At 42.0% G+C, this 23076-nt stretch overlaps 1 protein-coding gene across 1 annotated transcript in view; it reads right to left on the bottom strand.

Moving 5' to 3' along the window:
- Positions 1–1981: 1981 nt before the first annotated feature.
- Positions 1982–23076, bottom strand: part of LOC126354528 (sodium channel protein Nach-like) — a 105504-nt gene continuing 84409 nt past the window's right edge. Inside the window, exons 8-9 of the mRNA XM_050004256.1 lie at positions 13998–14113; positions 1982–5282 (exon numbers count right to left, since the gene is read on the bottom strand). Of these exons, the coding sequence (XP_049860213.1) occupies positions 5101–5282; positions 13998–14113 (298 nt within the window). The 3' untranslated portion in view covers positions 1982–5100. The remainder of the gene's footprint in view (positions 5283–13997; positions 14114–23076) is intronic.

Genomic DNA, 23076 nt, shown 5'->3' with positions numbered 1-23076 from the left:
CACTACTTGGAGGCACGCGACGACGATGACGTCATTGAAGAGATGACGGCAGAGGAGGTGTCGTCCATCCTGCGTGCCCTGAACCCCAGGAAAGCTGCGCGCCCAGATGACGTTTCCAACGCCCTTCTCAAGAAGTTACCGCCAGTGGCTGTTACTCATCTCGCCAACGTCTGTAATGAAATCCTCCGGTCCTGCAGTTCTCCTCAGTCCTGGAAGCATGCTGAGATCGTGGCGATTCCGAAGATGAGGAAGGATCTGTGCCAGCCCGCCAACTACAGGCCTATTAATTTACTGCCGGCCGTCTCCAAGGTATTTGACAGGCTGTACATCAGGCTACTGCAACGCCACGTTGACGAGGAAGGCCTGCCCGAAGAGCAGTTCGGCTATTGCCGGGGCCACTCGTCAGTACACCAACTCCTTCGGCTAGTGGAAGATGCGTTCGTCGCCCTCGAGCAGCGCGAGTTCTTCGGCGCGGTGTTCCTGGACGTGTTGCGTGCTTTCGACAGTGTGTGGCACCGTGGCCTCTTATTCAAACTTTCTGAACTTGGGGTACCGGCATCGCACGTCCGTCTCATCCGTTCCTATCTTGAAGATCGGACCTTCCATGTGAGAGCCGCGCATGGATTGTCCATCGTCCGCCGTATCAACGCCGGTGTGCACAGGGCTCGGTCTTGCGCCCACTCCTGTACTCGCTGTACCCTTCTGATGCACCGAAGATCGACCGTGTGCGGCTCGCCCTGTACGCGGATGACACGGCTCTATATACAAAAAGCCTCAATGCCGCCGTCATGCACCGCCGTCTGCATCTCGCCGTTGACACCCTGGCAGCCTGGGCAGACAAGTGGCGTCTGCAATTCAATGGGGCCAAGACGCAGTTCCTGCGGGTCACCAGAAGACTCGTTACTGCAGGTCTGCAACCACTCACCGTCGGTGGAAGCCCTGTCCCGTGGCGTCTAACGGCGAGTTACCTCGACATCATCATCGACCGCCGACTCACGTGGGGTCCGCACATCCACGAAGTGAAGAACAAAGTACGGAACAGGCTCTACAAACTCTACCCGGCGCTGAACCCCGGTTCCCAACTACCACCGCGGCTGGGCATCACTCTGTACAAGGCACTGCTCTACCCTGTACTCCAATACGCCGCCGTCGTCTGGAGGAGCGCCGCCGAAACCAACCTGAAGGAGCTGGAGACACTGCAGAATCGCATACTTCGGCTGGCCTTACATCTGCCTTACGATTTCCCCAGCGTTCAAGTTCACGACATCGCGGAAGTACCTCTGCTCTGTGACCTCATCAAGTCGACAGCCCGCACCTTTTACGAAGGTGCTGGCAGGTCAAACAACGCCAAATCCGGACGCTGGGCCGCAAACTGCCGCGCAGCGTCACCAACAGATGGCCATCCCTGCTCGCTGCCTAGCTAGCACTGCAGAAGTGTGCTGAGGAAACACCCCTGAAGACGATCAACAAGTGAGGACGCATTACATCTGCATGCATGGGAGGCAAAGGAATAACTTCTGCGAACTCCATCACACATCTGAGGACAAGTTATCTCCGTGAAGATCAACGCAAGGAGCTGAGTTCGTCAGCGTACCTCACGATGTCGACATGTCTGATCGCCGAAATATTGTGCCTGTTGGACAGTATGAACCGGCAGTATACCCGTGGACTGTTCGAGCAACAAATACGCCGGGAGAAACTGAAGAATCACATCAATTTTCTAATTAATTTGATATCAAAATTGCGCCATAACTTTCTTTATCCAACTACCAGGAATGATTCCCAAATCTCTCCAACCATAGCAATTCTGGTGACAGTTTCTCACTGTTGCCCAATGAGCACGTACGCCCGTAATAGCTATAACGAAACCAGTTAAGGGCACTGCTATATTTGTAACACGGAGGCTACTGGATTGGAGCAGTTTTGGCCTGAAGATGGCGTAATATAACGTGGAAACTGGTTGCCTAGAAATAAACCTGTATAACGGTGATTGGTATTGTTTTTATTGAACATAGCAATTCTGGACAATGAGGTTTCATGGTTGTCCTGTAAATAGAGAAATTAACATAATTTATTTCTAATTTCTTATTTTTATCATTGTTTTACAATAATAGATCAGTGACTCCTAACAAATAACACTGTTTTTTTTATTTTACAGTCGTATTTTGATAAACCTTTCAATAACACAGAAATCTTTGCTCATAAGGCATTTTTATGTTGCAATTACACATTTTCTTTCAGTATAATCAAGCTAAGAATTGGAAAATTCCTTGGCCCAGCGTTGCGATGGGTACAGTGCAGTCTTATCAGATATGCAGTCTTAACGGATATATAAAACAGGCATTTCAGTTCAGGAGAAAAATCCAGCAACCAGTCATTGCTAAGGTTAATTTATTGCGGAACCATTATCTGTTTTGAGAGCTTGTTAGTGCAATACAATCCTATCTTAAAATGACATTTAAGTTTTGAAAATTGTTTACATAGAATTAACAGCATGCTTCATTTAGCAAACATATTATCATTTGCTGATTTCATCCTATAAATTTGATAGTCATAAAAGTCCACGAATGGAAGAGAATCGCATGGTAGGCTCTGTGCATGTTGCTTCGTACACTGTATGTGAATGGCGAAGATGAAAAATGAAGAAAAATAAAAAGCCGTTGTGGTTTTGCGTCTCGCAAACGACTCAGTCATCGGAGACGTAGCACAGGATAAGAAAAGAAATCCACCACAATCTTTCAAAGGATCCACCCTGGCATTTACCTTAAGGGATTCAGGGCACCCACCGAAAACCTATATCAGGATGGAAGAACAGGGCATGAATGTCCATTATTCAAAATATGAGTCTAGTGTCTTCATCAAATTCGGTTTCGTAAAACAAGAAATTATAGTTCTTAATTACCTTTTTGTCTCCCTCCTACAAAAGATGTTCCACGCGTAAGGTGTGAAAAGATTATATCGAGTTAACGAACTGTCTTTAGTTCATTACGTTAGACGCATAGACGCACATGAATACTCCTGACGCCACAGATACAGTGTTTTTGTTTTTTTCTTTTTTCTTTTGTTTTAACAGTTCTGAGTCAGATATCGTAGATAGAGTTAGAGGCTCATTGGAACAAAAATACACACATTTATAAAAATCATTGCATGTATATGCGATTCACATCTCCTTCTAAAGCACTAGCCTGATTTCAACCAAACTTGATTTATCGCAGTATGGAAAGAAGCGTTATGGAGGTAAGAGCCATCTACATCCCGCAGGCGTGGGAGTGAACAGGAAGGTGACGTCTGAAACAATTTCAACCAAATTATATTTGTGAATGACTCTTTACTTGTATAAAAATACTGGGGTAGGGGGGTAATGTACCAAAGCACCCCTGGCGCTGGAGGCGACAAGCCATGGAATATAAAAAGATTCCGTAACAACCGATGTTATTATCGATTTCTTAGTTTTCAGAGATACAAAGCTCATTGATGACAGTCTTGATCAATTTTCACCTCTAGGGGTGGGACTCGGAGTGTAAACACAGCGATATATCTTTTAAGCAATTTCTTCAAATCTTGACATAGGTATCACTTAGTATCTGGAAAAAATTACTGTGACAGTAAGACAGCCCTAGCACCCATATGGGTGATGATGGGGGTGAAAAGGTGTCACATTAAAGTACAACACAAGAACGCCTGTAGTGATTTCAACTAAATTTGGTATAGACAAATGTGACCCATTCTACGTACGAAAGTACTGTGTCAGTAAGACATCTATACTGCCCTTAGGGATGGGGGTGGGTACGACAATGAGTGACATGCAAAGATGTTGGAAACGAACTGTTGGTGCTTCTTTTCTGTAATTAGTATACTTGGAACACTTTAGAGGGATGAAACGCACTCTGTCTCTTATTTTTGTTGTTCAATGCGTGAAGCAGTTCGTGAGAACGGACACTGCAGCGATCCAGTAATTCTGGCAGCGCGTTTCAGTGCTGAAGGTAATGTCACACTGCTGAATATATTTAACGTCCTCTATGGTGTTAAACATAGAGGCACCTGTGAAATATATGTGACATATGCCTAGGCTGTCGAAGTTGCTGTCAGAAAGCTAGAACGTAAATAAATAAAATCACCAAAATAATAAGCAATTGTGATGTGATTGCTTTGAGGAAAAGACATTTTCTTCTCTACTGATATTGCTGTTCAATAAAAATGTGTTTTCACTGTTTTCATTACTCGACAAAATAAGACCAGGAGAACAATAATGGTAAGTTCATAGTTTTCCAAGAAATTTCACAAGAACCATAAGCTTTTTTGGGCAAAGCGCGTTGAAATAGTAGCTGGATGCCCGATACGTGATATACTAGGAAATTCCTCTAAGGAATGCAGGAAATAGTCACTAGCGCATCTTGTGCTGCTGACTGCATCATACCAACCTAAGGGGTGTTCAAATGTGTTTGAAATCTTATGGGACGTAACTGCTAACGTCATCAGTCTCTAAGCTTACACACTACTTAACCCAAATTATCCTAAGGACAAACACACACACCCACGCCCGAGGGAGGACTCGAACCTCCGCCGGGACCAGCTGCACAGTCCAAGACTGCAGCGCCTGAGACCGCTCGGCTAATCCCGCGCGGCCAAGAAGTGTACAGTGACGCGTTCCACGCCAAACATGTCGTGTAGATTGTGCTTGTAACCCTGGTAATGGCCGGGATGTAGAGCAAACATTCCTAGTGATTTGTGTCATTAATAATTAACAAGTGTCAGTTACTGTAAAAAACAGATTTTCGTAAAGCTGGATTCGGGGTATATTTTTACCCCAGATTCTGCCGAAATGTCAGTGAGTCTATGTATTTGAAGAGTACAAGGTGCAACCAGAGGAATTCATAAATTCATACGCAAACAACTGTTTCAGTTTCATTGTAATATACTAAACAGAGTTAAATCTACGATTATTTAGATCAGTAGCTGCAATAACATAGCACTTACGATTAATTACCTCGAACAACAAAGAGCAAATGAAACACTAGTCTATACATTTAAAATGTTACAAGCTCGGAAAGGTGCATCATTATTCGTCACTGCATGACCAGATTTACTAGCTTCAGCTCACTAAATTTCCTTGGTAATGTTTTCGAGCCATTTGAGCCTCCTCTTCTTCCTTTTTCTTTTTCCTGGAGATAGATCAGTCTGAACGCGCAAGAAAATGAGACGAAGAGTCAACAAGTAGACCAGTTCCACGGCGCTAAGTAAACTGCAACCCAGGAACAAGGCTGCTGTACCACCTAAAGACACTGTGGACAAAACACGAAGTCTCTTAAGTGATTCAGCGATACTGAAAGCAAGTTAAATATGTACAAATGCGTGACATTTTACAAAAACGGATAGTGGTCGTAATACACTAGCAAATAATTATAAAAAATAAATTGTGTGAGGAACTGATCGCACATAAATCAAGTGATATACACGTGTTACACAGGTTGTAGGTTTTAAGAACAGCGGTGATCAGCCCGAAGGTTGATTTGAAAGTGGTATATCTTCGCTGTAAGGGAATCTACGATTTAGTGTCAACTTCGAACTAACGCACAGTGCGGCATTTTTCAAATTCTCATATCATTGCCAGAGGGTGAAAAAGTGATACGTGACGAGAAAAATCCCAGAACCAACAAGGACTCGAACCCCACCCCTCTGGACTTGTAGTCCAGATACGATCATGATGTACGATTCTACGACTGTGAACAATTGGGCGCTTGGGTAAAAACGTGAGCCTTGTCCATTTACAGACTTTCGAATAAAATATACGTATATATTTTCCTTGTTTATTCTAAGTAACCCAAATAGTTACACGAAAGCCTGGTTTTTTACGTTTGTTAGAATATCGTAAATAACCTAAACATTGCGATCAAGGCCAGAGGGTCGGGTAATCCCGGCTGCCCTCGTGCACTCGTGTCACCCTCTACCTTATGGCGACATCGGATGCAGCACGGAGGGGAGAGGAATGGGTTCAGCATTCCGATCTCGCGGCTGTTGTCGGCTTTCCAGGCCTTGGAATCGGCCCCTTACCATCCAAGTAGCTCTTCAATTGACATCATGAGGCTGAGTACACCTCGTTCCAGTCTTACTGCCCAGGAAATATCGCTGGCAGTACCAGAGACTGAACCAAGGTTCTCAGCGTTGTAGACAGACCCACTGACCACTCAGCTACAGAATATCAAAACATTAAAAAATTGTAGTTGCTATGAAACATTCAGTGATCGCCATCCAAGGAAAAAAATTCAAACTGTTACTGTAGGGCAACTGAATTTTCTGGAAAACTGAACAATGTCCACGTTATTTCCACTCTAAGAACTTTTGAACACAGTAGGGGAGACCGGGACGCATTTACGCTTATTTCTTGTCGGAATTTTTAAATCTTTTGGTTAGATTTTTATCGTGATTAAAATTGTTTAGCCTTATAAGATGGTTATTAAAGTATAAATTGTTATATATACTTCTGACTGAACATTACATTTAAGAGGGCAAAAGAGATTTATATAGCATCACCGTCGAGTGCGTAATGTGCCTCTGGTATGGGGCAGTTTACGCCACTATATGGGCACGTTCACGCATATCATAGACCTTAAGAATTAGTAAACAAAACATATCACTAAACTTTTCAAAATACGTTTTTGTAGTAGTAAACAAAATTACAGACTTTGTTACACCAAGTAACATGCTAAACACAATAATTTCACTGGTAGTAATCAAATTTTGTGGTGAACAGCCACCTGGAAGCATAGTACAGCGTGCATAGAAGTTTTAATGTTAATCAAAGGCCTGTTCATCACTGTCAGAGTTGCAATTTGTGCAGATACAAAACAAGGTTTTCCTGTGGTACAAATGTCTTGACTCCATCGTTGCATCTAAGGCACTGGACCCAGTCTTGTTTCTTTCAATTGGTTATATCGTCGTTCCGCGCAGTAAATCTAACGTAGTTTGAACCGTCTTCATCAGGCTGCTACAGGTTATAAGAGAAAGAGAGGGGAACTGGGTGGGACATTCGTTGATACGTGACTACTCGCTAACAGACGCTTTAAAAGGATTAGTTTGTAAGAGGAGAGTGAAAGAGGACATGGCAGGAAAGAGGAGATACACGATGACAGACGACATAGAGGAAAGCGGGAATTACTCGGATCTGAACAGAATGGCAGAAGAAAAAAGAGAATGGAAAGTTACCATATGGAAACGTGCCTTTGGGCGGAACACTAATTATGGCATCACAAGTAGGCCTATCCACATTATTACTGTTCATGCTTTCAGCAATTTCTTGCCTTAATCAGACCATAATCTTACAGAATTAATTCTTTCTGTTGAATTTCATCAATTTAAAATAGCTTTTTTTTTAGCAATTTCTACTTTTTACTCTCCCGTGTCTTCAGTTTTTTTAGATTGGGTTTCCAACTACTGTCGTCTTATAGTTCCCTTGTCTGAGCTATTAGTTAGGATGGCAATGCGGAATATCCCGTAAACGTGCTCTAATAAAAGTACGCAAACTTGCCCTAACAGAAGTGCGTAAACGTGACCCATTGCCATTTTTGCGTAAAAAGACAAATATTATGCTCTGCGACCTAAGACGTCCACTCAGTTATAGTGCTTGAAGTTTGTGAGAACTCCCAGTAGACGGTAGTATTAATCTTCCATTGTCGGTAGCGCTCTAGCAAGAATGGTTCCCGACAAAAGTGCTCTGCGAAAACGTGCCCCAAGCGTAAACGTGCCCCGGTTTCCTGTTGAGCACTGAAGTCTGATGTTAGTTCCGCCATAGTTTGCTGGCTGTCCTGGTGTACCTGTGTGGCGCGCCTACAATGTCGGGCATCTGTCCCAACCCCACAATGTCTGGACTAGGTCTCATCTTTGTTTCATCGCGTGTCGAAGTAACTCAAGACAGCTCTCTTTGGACAGCCCACAAGTAGTGCAGTTTCCAAAATGCTCCTGCTGAGCCTCCAGCCATCATAATGTGCCCTCGATCAGATAGCCATGTGCCTTCCCCACTCTACACATGGACAGCATGCCCACTGGCACTACATGCACCAGGCGTGTGTCTATCAGTCGTTTCTCGCCAGGTGGCACAGCTAACTCCTGGACAGGTTTATACCGGTAGAAGGTCGGTGGTGACAATGTTTTGGCTGATTAGTGTAAATATTAAAGTCAAGTGTGTACATTCCAAACTACTTTCCATATTGTGGATGATGTGCTGACAGATGTTCTGTTCTCTCCCTTCGCAGTTTCTATGCTGTAGTCGCAATGGGAACATTTGCTAGACATGGCAATGCAAAGACTGTTCACATCATTTCATTTAGATACACAGATTGGAATAAATAAACGCATCAAAATTCATGCACACACAGACAGGAGGGAAGGGAAAGTGTTCAGAGATATGAAATAGGAGGAGAAGTGTGCAATACATGTGTCGAACGTGGGGAAGCCGCATGGGAAAGGTTATTATCTTATCTATACCACTATATAAAGATCTTGTTTAACCTTTTTTTTACAATGATTTCGAAAAAGTTGTTGTCTGATTTACTTCATGTTTTTACATAATATAATTTATGTTAAAAATTAAGCAGCTTATGTCCTTCCAAACTTTTATAACAGTATTATGGTAAAACATGAACTATATATATATATATATATATATATATATATATATATATATATATATATATATATATGATGAGACACTGTTTAGAAATATCTCTAGAAGTAACTGACGAATTTACTTCATATTTTTACACTACACTTTAATAAATGTTAAGCTAAACATTCTCTCCACATTTTTAATATCTGTGGTATAAGTTATAAATATATATGTATCATATGTCAGGGGAACGTTATTATTAAAAATTTCGAAAAGTTATTGACTGATTTATTTTTAATATTTGCACTATGCCCTAACAACGCTTCGAATGGACCCAAGCTATTTGTTTTTTAGATATAAATGGTATATAAATATATCTGTAATATAGCAAGGGGAAACGTTGTTAGCAAGAATCTCGATAAGTTCTTGACCAATTTACTCTGATATTTAAACAATGCTCTATTAAACGTTAGGTCAAACAAGAGATATTTATTTTTAAATACATATGGTATATAAATAATTATATATAACTGGTAAACATTAACAAAAATCTTGAAGAGCTCTTGACTAATCTGCATCAAATGTTTAGACGGTACTCTAATAAATATTTAGCTGGACCTAGGCTATATATTTCTTTAAAACTTCAATGCATAGGCTGTCTGTTGCAACCAACTGTGAGAAAGATAATGCTTTCCATGCTCTACTGTGCTGTGAAAATGTTCATTTTTGTTTCGTTGCTCGCAATCAGTTCGAATTACAATAGCAGGGCATTTAAACAACTAGAAAAATAATTTCTCCCATTTATATTCTTTCCTATTATACACAGCTATATGTTGTTTTGTTTTCTTCCTCGCAGTCAGTTTTAACAGAAAGCAGGAAAGTTGTATTTATTGTTATTGGCTCATGATTAGAACATTGCTTTGGAATCTTATCCATATGAAACTTTCTAATCTTACCCATCTGCAACTGAAAACAAATTGAAATACTGTCACTGAAGTTTCTATCCCAACAGTACTAGAAATGCTGGAAGTCTCTCACACCCTATGTACCAATGATCCCAACCAATATACTCTTTGATTTTAAGGGACATCAGTTCTCTATCAAAGTTTCGTTGCCAATAACTAGAAACAAGAGTCGAGGACAGAGAGGCGATGGAGAAGTATGGTAGGAAATTGACATAGAGAGGGGAAATGAGGAGATAGGCAGAAAAATGGAGGAGGAGAAGGTGAAGAGAGACAGTGGGACAAGAATATGGACAGAGAGAGACGGGAGGACGTGGTTATGTATAACCAATAGATATGCATTTTAGCAATTGCAAAGCATTGCCAGGTCCTCTAATGTGTTATGAAAGCAAATGTATGAGTGTGTATGTATATACCATATTTCCTCCTAAGCCCCTGGATTGGGTTCAACCAATAACACTGTCTGGAAAGAATCATATTGTGTGTGTGTGTGGGGGGGGGGGGGGGGTAAGAACCACCTAGCTTCATTGGGTGAGGGTGGGCCAAAAAGGGTTGGTGATGCCTGTCATTTCGGCTGCCCTGTGCTACTTGTGTGTTGTGACTGTAGTGTAGGAATGTGTTACACATGGTTTACATGGAGATGGGTACGGCTGAGTGGAGAGAGGGGGAGGGGAAGATGGATAGTGAGATGAGGAGTAGGAGACAGATTGAGAGACGAGGTAGGATAGTGAAATGGAGAGGTGGAGGCAGAAAGATAGATGAGGCAGGAGATGGACTGCTAGAGATGGGAGACTGTGAGGGACAGAACGGGAGAGGAAGGGGAGGTGCAGAAGGTAGGTGGAAGATGATGATGTTAGTCGGCAAGTAAAAAAGCAAGTTGTTGTGAGGAGGCAGGTGGAAGTACTGCTACCAGGGATGCAAATAAGAAGGAGAAGGTGATATGTAAAATAGGTTTCGGAATCTCATTCCCGTATTTAATTGTAATGGAATACTTCAAAACTATGAAGTATTATTTAGTTATTATTTCTGCTCCTCGCTGTGTCAACCAGTTCCCAATAATGATCTAATACGTACTTTTATCATTGTTTTTAGGGCGAAAGATCATACCAGATGGCTGAATATCACATATAAATTTAATATCCTCTCTGAGGTAGCATGGCGTAAAATAACAGAGAATGAGACATGTAAGTGTGAAGAATATGTGACTTACGCATACATGCATGTAGCCCCAAGTGAAAGGACAGCCCATAATACTGGACGTCCCATGAGAAACTATCAATATTCAGGGATATAATAGGAACGATCATTCGAAGCGAAGAAGCCTAGCAAACAAGAGCTTTAACATTTGTACCTTAAGAGCTATGAGCACTTCTTCTTCTTCAATGCTGTGAAACAACTCCCTTCTACTGGAAGGTCTTTGCTTCCTATATTTTGGAAGGAGGTAGTAAGGACCAAAACAAGAAAAAAATTGTCTAGTAAACATGGGCTGCTATCAGCATTTGTTTAGTAGAAGAGATATGCTTCAACATCGTGAAGCTGAACAAATGCTCATAGCTTTTAAGCTATGCATTTAAAGGCCTTGTTTACTAGAAGTTTTACCTTTGAATGATCATTAACTTCCATATCCCTGAATATTGACCATTTCTCTTGCGACACCCTGTATACAGTGTAAAGCAGCATGTACATATGTGTGTATGTACAGGATCTTCTCCTAAGTGCATGGATAGACTTCAGCCAAACTTGGCACACAAACAGCAAACTTCATTAGTATCAGCACCATGGGGTCTATAATATCCTAGTTCCAATAGGAGAGGAGATACTGGCAAAAACGTCTTTTCTCAGCCTGTGCCTTATAGGTCGCCTTGCTTGACATTTGTGTTGTGTGGCAATAGTATCATACTGGCTTATAGATCTGCTTTCCAGGACAGAGACAAGGAATGGTTTCCCAGCCCCAAACGTGTAGGCTGCCCTGTATGAGAAGTGCGTTCTGTTGGAGTAGTATTGGCCTACTTTATCGATCTGTTTTGCAGGTGTTGCAAGCGCAGATGGGTATGGCTGGGGGAAGGTTGAGACAGTTAGACGAGGGGCTGTGGAGAGGAGGGGGTGGGAGAAGATGGACTGAGAGAGGGGGATGGAGAAGATGGACACACAGAGGGGGGAGTAGGATATCTACAGAGAGAGTGTGGAAGAGGAAGAGACAGACTGAGAGAAGGGCCTGTGTTGATGGACAGAGAGACAAGTGGGTGGGGGTACAGAGGTAGAGGGAATGAGAAGATGTACAGAGAGAGGGATAGGAGAAGATGGCCAGAGAAAGGAGGAGGAGGAGTTTTACAGGCAGAGGGGGGAGGAGGTAGATGCAGGAGACAAGTGGAAGGTGGAAGGTGTGGTCAAATAGTTAGAAGGTGGAGAAGTAAGATGGAGAAAGAGGAGATGGACAAGGACTGGAGAGGAGGATATGAACTGAGGGAGTGGGGAAGGAAGATATTGTCAGGGAGAAGAGGCAGCAGAGATGGAGAAAGAGAGGAAGGAGGAGTAGATGCAGAAACAGAGAGAATGGGGAGGAGGAGATGGATCTGGGAGGATGAAGTGGACAGTGAGATGGAGCAAGAAGAGGTGGACACACAGTTGGGGGGGGGGGGGGGGAGGGAAGAAGATGTGTAAAATGTGTGCTTGAGTGAAGGCACAGGAAAAAGGCTAGTGCATGTATGAAATAGCATGTAAGTATGTGTGTATGTCCAGCATTTCCTCCTGAACCATATGACCTATACGAACTGGGTTTGGAACATAAACTGCTTGCTACATGATAATCAGAACTGTGGGGATTAGAACTTCGTAACTTCCATGAGAGTGAAAATTAAGGCAAAGAAAGCTTTATAACCAGTGACCTGTAGGCTGATCTGCACCCCACGTATGTTGTATTGTCATACCTTGCAAGGGCTACACATACATGGCTGAGATAGCGAGAAGTGAGAGGGGAGAGATATGGGGAGGATGAGGTGAACTGAGACAATGTGGAGTAGGAGATGGGCAAATAGAGAGGGAAATAGGCATGTTGCATGAGTACTATAAGCATTCCTCACAGGGGCCACATGTGTGGATGTGCACAGCTAAGCACAGGATTTTAGGAAGGAGATGGATGGTGAGTGAGGGATGGGATGAGGTGGACAGAGAAAGGTGGAGGAGGAGGCACACTGACAGAGATGGGCAGAAGGAAATGGACGGAAGCAGGAGATGGATAGAGAGGGTGAGGAGAAGGAGGAGATAGAAATAGAGAGGGGACAGAGGAGATGGGCAGAGGGAGGGGCAAGGAGGGGACAGACAGAGAGAGTGGGAAGAGGAGATATATGGAGCAGAGAGGGGACAAGTAGATGATCAGAGAGGAGCAGGACGAGATGGACAGAGAAAGGGGGGAAGGAAAGATGCAGGAGCTAGTTAGAAGGTGTAGAGGAGAAGTGTGCAGGTGGAGAAGGAAGAAGGGGAAGGATGAGATGGACAGAGAAAGAGAAAGAAAGATATAGTCAGAGGAAGGGAGAAGAAGCTATGGTCGGTAGGAAGGGGTGGGGGAGATGGACTGAATGGGGAGGAGAAACTGCAGAGACAGAGAGTGTAGGGAGAAGGAAATGTACAGGTAGAGATGGGAGAATAGAGATAGAGAAATGGAGGAAGGAAGGAGTGGACACAGAGAGGGGGAGGAGGAGATGCTCAAAATATATATGTCAAACTAGTACGTGAGTGAAGTTGTGGAGAAAAGGCTAGTCTACTAAGGGAAATTCATTGTTGACAGATTCCACACATAGCTTTTAACACCTCTCTGGTCCACCCATCTATCCACAGAGCTTTGTAGAAGCACAAATCACTGTGGCCACCCTTCCATGAAAGTGGGGGAGGATGTAAAGTGCGACAACCCACCAGTTTGGGATTGGGAGCGGGGGGAGGGGGGGGATATTAGGATATTCTAGAGATTCTACAAAAAAATGTATTTGGAGGTGAGAACCGCATCTTTCAAACATTGTCTCAGTGAGGCCAGTTCTCACAAGGCAATACACTTGGGAATCGCGATGTCAGCATCACGCCATCTTTCTCCTGTTGTTTGCTAACAACCCAGACCACTGCGTTCAGGCAGTAATGAACGTGATAAACGAGTCACAGCACAGACGCTATTGTGTAAGCCAGCCTTGAGCCAGAGTGGATGGCTTCTGCCATCTGCCTCTGGCTCTTTTCACCAACACAGGTCACCAGCCACACGATCGGGAACCACCTCCTATTCCGTTTAGTTTAGTCCAAATCTCCTAGACTGTCAGTGAGAATCTTTTTGTATCCCGAATAACGAGAATATAAACCAACCTCCCATATATCACTCTTCCGACGCTCATCCATGCCACTCTCCTGCACAGGAGATTATTGATATGGTACATTTGTTCAGTTGTGCTTACCCAGTAAGTCTTCAAAAGTGTACAATGTTTCTCTTTTGTATCTAGATTTGTTGTATGGCGCTATGCTCCACTTAAAAACAAGTCCGTCCAGACTGAAACCTCCAGCAATGGATTTCCTGCAAAAAGACAAAAGTATACATAAATTCTCTTTAGAGTGCGCATAGTTGTTATAAAATCCTATGTTACATCCAATTGTGAATACTAGAAGCTAACAACTGGAGTTTATATTGTCTGCCAGTTGGGCATGTAGTCGTAAATCAGTAAAAAATGCCCAAAACTTCTAGAAATATGGGAAATGGTTGAGAATGGTGGAGTTTTGAAGATACAGTGGCCACTATCTAAGTCTCCCGGTTCAATATGTGGATGTACGGATCTACTTCCTCTGAAGAATAGTTGCTCTTCAGCGTTTAATCTTCATAGAACGTAGATGTAAAGGAGGATAGAGCTTATTTATCTGATGGTGGGACGTCAACAACTAAGGCTACGGTCACAGTGGTATCGACATCGGGATATTCCACCAGCTCAAGCTCGAACGAACATAACGTGGATTGTGAGATATCTATTTTGACTCTTAGAGTTTCCGTAGTCTATCTTTCTTTGGGTTGTGGTAGGTGGGCATTAACTGTCCTGTAATTATTATTACTGTTCCTGACGTTTCTATGTGATAGTAGTTTGGTGAATCTGTGAAATGAGTGGTTTGCAAATGTCGTGTATGAGTTCCCACTTTTCAAGGCTTTAGGTATTCTGAGAATCTTACTCTAAAATTTATGTTTTTCTTTCACCTTTACCTGTGAATAACAGTCGTTGAAGATTGATTGATGTATGTCTGTTTTGCCGAGTTTATTTGAAGCTGAACGGAGTGTTTGCAATCTTGCTTTTCAATACCACCACGAGTCATCTCGTGTATGCAGTACAGTGTATAATGCAACACTTTTTTTCTGAAGGCAGATTGGTTTTATTCAGGAGTCCAATACACCAAGTTAATCCCTACTCTTTTGGTGAAAAAATCTTATTTTTCAACATAATATCCGTTCAACGAGACCATCTTACGTCACCTTACTGTGAGGGCCTCATGTCCGCTTGGTCTTGCTGCATCAACAACTCACCGTCATCCACGTACTGCTTCCCGCGAGCTGTATCCTTCGTTAGGTCAAGCAGATAGGTGGAAGATGACATATCTGGGCTGTAGGGTGGATGAGGGAGAACAGGCCAGTAAAGTTCTGTAAGCTCCTCTCGGATGCGCAGACTTGTGTGCTGCCTTTCGTTGTCATGGAGACGGAGAAGTTCAATAGCATTTTTGTGGTGACAGTCGCACTGAAATCGTTTCTTCAGTTTCCTGAGGTTAATACATTGTACTGCCGAGTTGACTGTTGCATCGTGAGGGAGGATATCGAACAAATAACCCCTTCAGAGTACCAGAAGACGGTCGCCATGACTTTACTGGCTGAGGGTGCGGCTTTGAAATTTTTCTTCAGAGGGCATGTGGTGTGACGTCACTTCGTGGATAGCGTTTTTGTTTCCGGTGCGAAGCGATTAACCCACGTTTCATCGCCTGTGAGGCGGTTCCATAAAAAATTATCACGATCAGCCTCGTATCGCACAATCAAATCCGCACAGACAGTTCTTTGTTTTTTCTTTTTTGTTTTTTAGACGGCGAGGAACCCAGTGGTTACACACCTTTGAGTACCCCAATTGGTGGACGAGTGTGTCAGCGCTACCAACAGAGACGTCCAGATCCGACGATCACCTCGAATGTGAGTCTCCGCATTTTCCAACATTGCAGGAGGCACAGCTGCGTACAGCCGGCCGGTACACATGAGATCAGATAGGTTTGAGTGACCTTGTTGCGATGGTGACAGACGCCTCGCCCAACGACTCACAGTGTTTTGTTCATTGTCACGTCTCCGTAGACATTCTGCAAACGCCTATGAATATCTGCGATGCTCTGGTTTTCCACCAAAATAACCTCAGCGACAGCTCTCTGCTTGGAACGCACCTCCATTACAGACGCCACTTTAAAGGCTAGATACAGCGCCGCCACTTCATGAAACTACAGGGGCTTAAGTGGGAATGTTCCCCGATTCTATTTCTATTGCTTAAGCCTTGTCCTGCAGTTACGTAGGGTCAGCCTTCGTTAATCGGATTTGGCATGTTAATGTTTAACAGGTGGCCGCATGCCCTTCCCGCCGCCACCCGAACCCCCCGGGACGCAAGTAGTGCACCCGAACTGTCTGCGTAGAGTTTAATCCATGGAGTAGTGCGAAAGTCTTCAGATGTCTGCGAGCCGTGTAACTGAGGCGGAACATGGGGATCAGCCCGGTATTCACCTAGTAGGATGTGGAAAACTGCCTAAAAATTACATCCAGGCTGGCCAGCACATCGGCCCTCGTCGTTACAGCAGATTTCGAACTGGGGCCGGCGCGCCTACCCGAGTCCAGGAAGCAGGCTACACTCTCGGGTCGGGAATATTCCGCGATATCACACAGCAAAGCCGCATTTTTTCAATCGCAATTGGCCGAGAAAAAAATATGTAGCATTACTTATAGAACGCCCCTCATAGAACATTTCTCTCTTCGTCTGATATACAGGGTTATTCTAAATGATGGATCCATTTTCAAAAATTTGTATGTATTCAGGTACAAATCCAAAACGAAGAAGCTTTATACCAATGAAAAGGGACGTTTCGAAGTTTTTGGCGGCCGCTGGCGGGCGGGCGGTGATGGTTTCAGAAGCGGCCGGTAGAGTTCGAGTGGCGGTTCGGCCGTCATTCCGTTTCGGTGTCAGTTGTGAGGTAGCGACTGTGGAGCACAAGGTTTCTGTGTTTTTGATTTCGCGGAAAGTGAGTCGGAAACTGCAGTGCAGCGGGCATTTCGTGCCAAATTCGGTATTCAGACACCAACTCGCAAAAGCATTAGCCGTTGATTGAAGCAATTTAAACAGACTGGGAGTGTGTGCAAAGAAAAAAGCACATTGTACCATAAACGAATTATCACACGCTGCACAGTAATTTAAGAAATTACGGTATTAAACGTCTAGTTTCGTGAGAATGTCAGTTAGAGGAGATCTCCTTAAATGATCTTAAGAAGAAAGACATCGTTTTGAGGAAACTCATCTCGCCAGAAGAAAAATGTCTAATCAGTGCCTAATTATTTGGTGTTTGCAACTGTATGTATTGTTTTAGTTGTAACTATTACGTGATTTTTCAGTTTTTTTTAGTAGCATTTCATAATAAAACCAAAATAAGTTTAGAAATATTTTCAGCGAAAAGTAGGAAAACTTTCTCATTTGTATACATATCTTACTTCATAAAAAAATTCTATTGAGTCTGTTGTAGCAGATCCGTTAGTATCATTTGCTGCAGCAGGAGATGTAGCTATGCTGTTTCGATCTCGAAGCAGTCATCATCATTATCAGTGTTCTGCCCTAGAGTAGGGCTTCACATGTAGCGGAAAAAGAATTGCAACGGTTCAGAGCACAAAAGAAGGTAAAACAGCTGAAGCGCCAAGTATTTCTCAAATTCTCTTAGTTACATTGTCAAAAGTTTCGATTTTCCTGTAATTTCTTGCATACTTTTTGTAATTAGGCTTGATATAACATTTATTGTTACCATAGACAGACTCAGTCGGCGTAAAATAAATTATGCACATTTAATTATTTTTTCACAGTGCCTATCATGAAATTAAACAACGATGAACTCACATGGCACATGGCGGTTCGAGTTCAACTGGGAATGAGAGTTCTTTTATACAGAAATATAAATCGCAAAAAGAAGTAGTGAGGGTGTTGTGATTTGAGTTGCAAGGCCAGCATAGAACTGTAGGACAATAGAGTTTATGCTTAGAATTAACTTGAAAAATTTTGAAGGACTGTATAAACATTACTCTTAGGCATGACTGTAGATTTTTATCATCTTTAATTTTGTTTACTTTATTTTTTAAGTTTTTTCTGGATTTTTGTCTATCATTTTATTATTATTATTGTTATGTTAAACAGAGGTAAATGCTTTCCATTTTTATAACTGTAGGCGAATCACAAATTAAATGTCGTCTTTGAGATGTTCCCGTGTAACGTAAGCCAGCCTTGGGGGTCATTCTGGACTGGGCCCTTACTTTTAGTACATATAGAAAATATAGCAAAAAAGTGAACACCAGGATTGATATTATTAGAAAACTAGCTGGGTCAGGATGTAGACCGAATGCAGGTACTCTTCAGACAGCCACGTTGTCACTATGTTAATCTACGGCAGAATATCGTGTTTCAGCATGAAAAACAGTGCATAGACACGTAAAGTTGATGTTAAACTAAATCAAACAATGAGAACAATTAGTGCCACTACTGAATCAACACCGCTTGCAGGGATACCTCACTATGTAACATTGTACCATCGTCAACTAGACGAAAAGCAACAGTGTTCCAAAAGTGTACTACTAATTGGAACTCACATCTGTGCAACCAGCTACAGAATATACCTGTCATCAGACTTAAATCCAGTAAAGCACCCTGGCCAACGTAAAATGTGCTTTTTGTATATGATGTATACCATGAATAGAAAGAGGTTTCGCAGACGTATCCTCCAGCAAATTCTTTCCTTATTACTGACCTTACTGAATGTGTGAATGGATTTCGTCTCCGAGGAAACTATTGAAGTTCTGAATTGATTCTGTATAGGGCTTGGAACGTGTGACACCTGTTTCTATGAATGTGGGTTCTAGGGTGCCCCGGCGTGTGACTCTGGGGTTGCTGTCCAAACTATGCAGTGGACTGATTAAGAGACATACACTGTCTAGTCAGCTTAATGGTACCATCTGTCAGTAGCCTGAAAAATCACCTTTTGCAGCACTGACCACTAAGACACGTGCAGGTAGAGAGTCGATCATGTTCTGGAGGGTACCTATAGGGATGTGGAGCTGTGCTGATCCCAGTGCTGTGGCCGGCTGCAACGGACTTCTCAGCTGAGGATTCATTGCATGAACAGCCCTATCGAGGCGGTCCCACAGATTTTGTATTGGGTTTATATCTGTAGAGTCTGGTGGCTAGAGGAGTATGGTAAACTCATCCAGATCTCTTCAAACAAAATGCATACACTGCAAGGTTGTGACATGTTGCATTTCCAGCTAGTAGATACCGTTGTGCCGAGGAAAAACAGACTGCATGTAGAGGTGCGCATGGCGCCCAAGGATAGATGCATGCCTTTTTTGATCTACTGTTTCTTCCAGAATGACGAGATAACCTTAGGAATGCAATTTAAACATTCCCCAGATCAAAATGCTTCCTACTTCAGCCTGGAACCTCCTGAGATTGTTTCATGGTGTTTGCTTTTAGTCCAGTGGAGCATAAAAAGTGATTCATCTCAAAGGCCTACCTGTGGCCACACAGTGGACTCCAGTTGCGGTACTGGCGTGCAAATTCAAGGCTTAATCACCACCTAACAGTAGTCAGCATGGGTGCATAAACCTGATGCCTGCTGCAGAGGCACATAATGCACCAATATTCCAGCTAGGGGACTTGGTCTATCTGAGTTGTCATTTGCTCAACAGTTGCATCATCTTTTCGCCCTACACATCTCTCCAGTCATCGTTCACCACTGTCATCTATGGCCTGCGCTCCATCACAGCTGCCTCAGAGCCAGTTTTGGATAGTGCCGTTTTTCCAAGCATGGTATGTTTTAACCCTTTAATGCCCAACACTAAGTTTTTGTTCATGATAACGATGAAGTCAAAGCAGTTCTTTTAATGGTGGCAGCATGTATCAGTGGCTAAAATATTTTTTAAAATTTTTTACACAGATTTATTTCTCATATGATAAAACATACGCTGGGCATTAACATGTAATAGTTCAACAGCTAATGTAATTTTTCATGTATCAAGGAACAAATGTTAAACCTTATTTTATTCATAAAAATTGATACATTACTATTTTTCACCATTTATGGTTCAATCATTTATGGTACTGAAAAAAAAACAATCTCGAGGAAACCCAACATCATATTACGTTAGTGATATTTTCTGTAGTTTGCACAATTTTTAACTGTGTTATAGCAAACATTTTTTAAAAAATTGGTGGAGACCAACATTACACTTTATGCAATGAAATTTTGTGCACTTTCCACAACTTTTACATCTTCTCTGAGTGAGAAGTTTGTCCACAATATCTCCAACATTATCTCTGAGGATCTAATTTGGTACACCTTTCCTGGATTTTGGCATGGGCTCTTGAGGTTTGTCTATTTCTTGCGACATCGGCATAGATAGTACAATACTTCATTGGAACTCCAGTGAACTTCTGTTCTTCTCCTTTCCATACAACATCCACACTTTGACGAGGCTATTGCCCAGGTAGAATTTAACAAGAGGTCAGTAGCGTTTCTTGAAGTGACCCTGGTTCTATTCAGACTTATCAGTTTGTTGAAAAAATTAACTCCTCCCATCCCTTTGCCATAGAGATGTACTAAGGTTGTTGAGCCGTAGTTACATGCTTTTATTCTGATTTCTCCATCTCTTGCAGGTCCCCATGGTGAGGTAGACGTCCATTTGTTGGTTCGTTGCTAATGTCACTTGGCTGTTGCCAAGCCCCCTTAGCAGGCTATACTGTTCATCTTGGAAAATATGATAAGAAAAGAGAGTTTCCTCTTTCGAGTCTTTCAATAGTGCTTTCTCAACCCTATCTCCTTGAATACTGCCAGTGTAGTGTAATTCATGCTTGGTTAGTGATTCCAAGAGACGCAGAGAACTGAAATAGCTGTCAACAAAGACAACAGAACGAGAAGCAAGAAAACCTAAACAGAATTTTTCTGTAACAGAAATTCTCAGTGTTTTACTTTCTTCTTTATCAGCAGCACCAGTGTATAGACTGAACTTCACAACGTAGCCCTTAGGTATCATAAGGAGGCATAACTTGTACGCATAACGAACATTTTTTCCCTTTACGAATTATTTCATCCTGTTACGTTCATAGCAGGGCTCCATGGCTTCATCTAAAGGGAAAGAACGTCCTATTGGCTGAATAAGTTGCAGAAATATGTTGTTGAGCTTTTGCAAAAGAGAATCAATTTTGTTATTTTTATCGTTTCGTTTTGATCGAAAACTTAAAGAACATAATTAACTACAAACATTATGAGACTGCTTCAATTTAGCCACGAGAAAAGGCTCTGATATATTATCTGTGAAATGCGCTTGACTGCCAACACTCATAGCATTTAGTTCCTCTGATACTAAATTTCATGATACTGTTTTAGATTTCTTTGGTAGTTCTTGTGTATTGTTCTATACATTGTTGCTTTCTATCACTGGCTGCAAAACTACATCGTTTCTGTTTCTCCCCTGAAATGGTTTGTACTTCTACTGGGGCAAAAGAACTCCTTTACCATTGTCACTGAAACTAACGTGTCTTTCATAACTACGAGGAGCACCATTAAAATCGGAACCATTTTCATCATATGGTGGAAGAAGGATTAAATCCAGTTCATCTGCTCGTTCTACTTCTCTGCAGGTATTATCTTCAGCACTGAGATCCTTAAGTATTTTTAGAATCTCTTCCGCATCACAGAGATCGTCTGGGTTACAATAGCTTTTATCTTACCTACCGATAAAGTACACTATATAAGGATTAGCAAAATGACTTCTGCAGTCCATTGCATCCGTTATTGTGCTCTGACTGTAGCAAAAGGAATGAAAGTCAATTAGGTATAAAAGAAGTGATAGTTTCTCATAGTATGATATATCATACAAAGATGTATTATTATATCACATAAGTCTAGATAACGATTTTACAACCAGAAGCAACGTAGTGTTCAATTGTTATTCTGAGTAAACACTAAAAACCATATCTGTCACACATTATGTTGCCAGTTGAGAGAAAAGAGGAAATGGCTTCCTCCACTATTTTGGTATTTTTGATTCACAATCGTTGTTATGAAGTGGCGTCCATTGACTGTACACAAAAACAGTTATAAACGATCTACATTGTCCCATCTCGTGGTTACAGTTTAAAATAAAAACGAATAAGTATGATGAAACATACCTTGCACATTAATGAGTTAATTACGGTGGCACTGCAAAGAGTTTACAAACTGCCATTTCCGAAATGCCTCTGTTCTTGGCCCGAAAGCCAATAATCATGGCCATTTGGAGGAGAGATAAATCGCTTCTTTTCCAGAGTACGAGAACGACTTCACTGCCTTCCACGTCCCTCCACTCCCCCCACCTCCCCCCCCCCCCCCCAAACACACTTTATATACCCTCCATTGCTAGCTCCAATGTGCTGTCCGTGAGTGGTTATTGTACACTGACGTCGAACATAAACTATTTTGGTCACATTTATATGACTGGACTGTTTAGATGTATAGTTATGATTTTTTGTGTATCTGTTTGTTTATATTTTTATTGGACAACGACAACAGAAGGATATGTTTATACAAAACTGTGTAGGTAATGTACATTCATAGGTCCAATTAATGTTGAAAAAACGCACTTTCTCACTACTTTATAATTCTACCTTTCTGTTAAAAACTAAATTACTATCTTATTTCTTGATATTAGATGGTATGCTGCTTTCTTTAGTTGCTCCATAACCCTGTTCATTTTTTTTTTGTTTAGAGTACAAGTTATTTTATACCTCTTACTCATATAAAAATTTACTTTCACTACCTCATTTTCAGTTACATTTTCACAGTATTTAACTGTACTTTCACTGAAGGAATGCATTGGTAAATGCAGGTGGTTATAACCAACGCCTTCAACTGAAATGCAAACGGAGTAACCTGCATTCTATGTGAATAGGAACCACAATCTATCAGCAAAAATAATCCCAAGATTAGAAGCCTCAGATGAAAATCGAAGAAAGAAAGCTACTACACACACCAAAAAAAAGCAACAAATAGTCAAGAAACACTGGCTCCATATAGGCTCAACATATAACTGGAATACATCTCGGTACATCACCGAAATCAGTTTTTGTGCATTTATTTACACTTGTTTGACATCATTCACATACCAATTAAATGCATACCTATAAGAAGTATCTATATATTCTAGCACAATGATGGATTTGCATTGATATCAGCAATGAGGATAACCTTTAT

This window comes from Schistocerca gregaria, chromosome 3, assembly GCF_023897955.1.
Source record: "Schistocerca gregaria isolate iqSchGreg1 chromosome 3, iqSchGreg1.2, whole genome shotgun sequence".
Classification (NCBI taxonomy): domain Eukaryota; kingdom Metazoa; phylum Arthropoda; class Insecta; order Orthoptera; family Acrididae; genus Schistocerca; species Schistocerca gregaria.
This window is presented reverse-complemented; position numbering and strand designations above follow the sequence as displayed.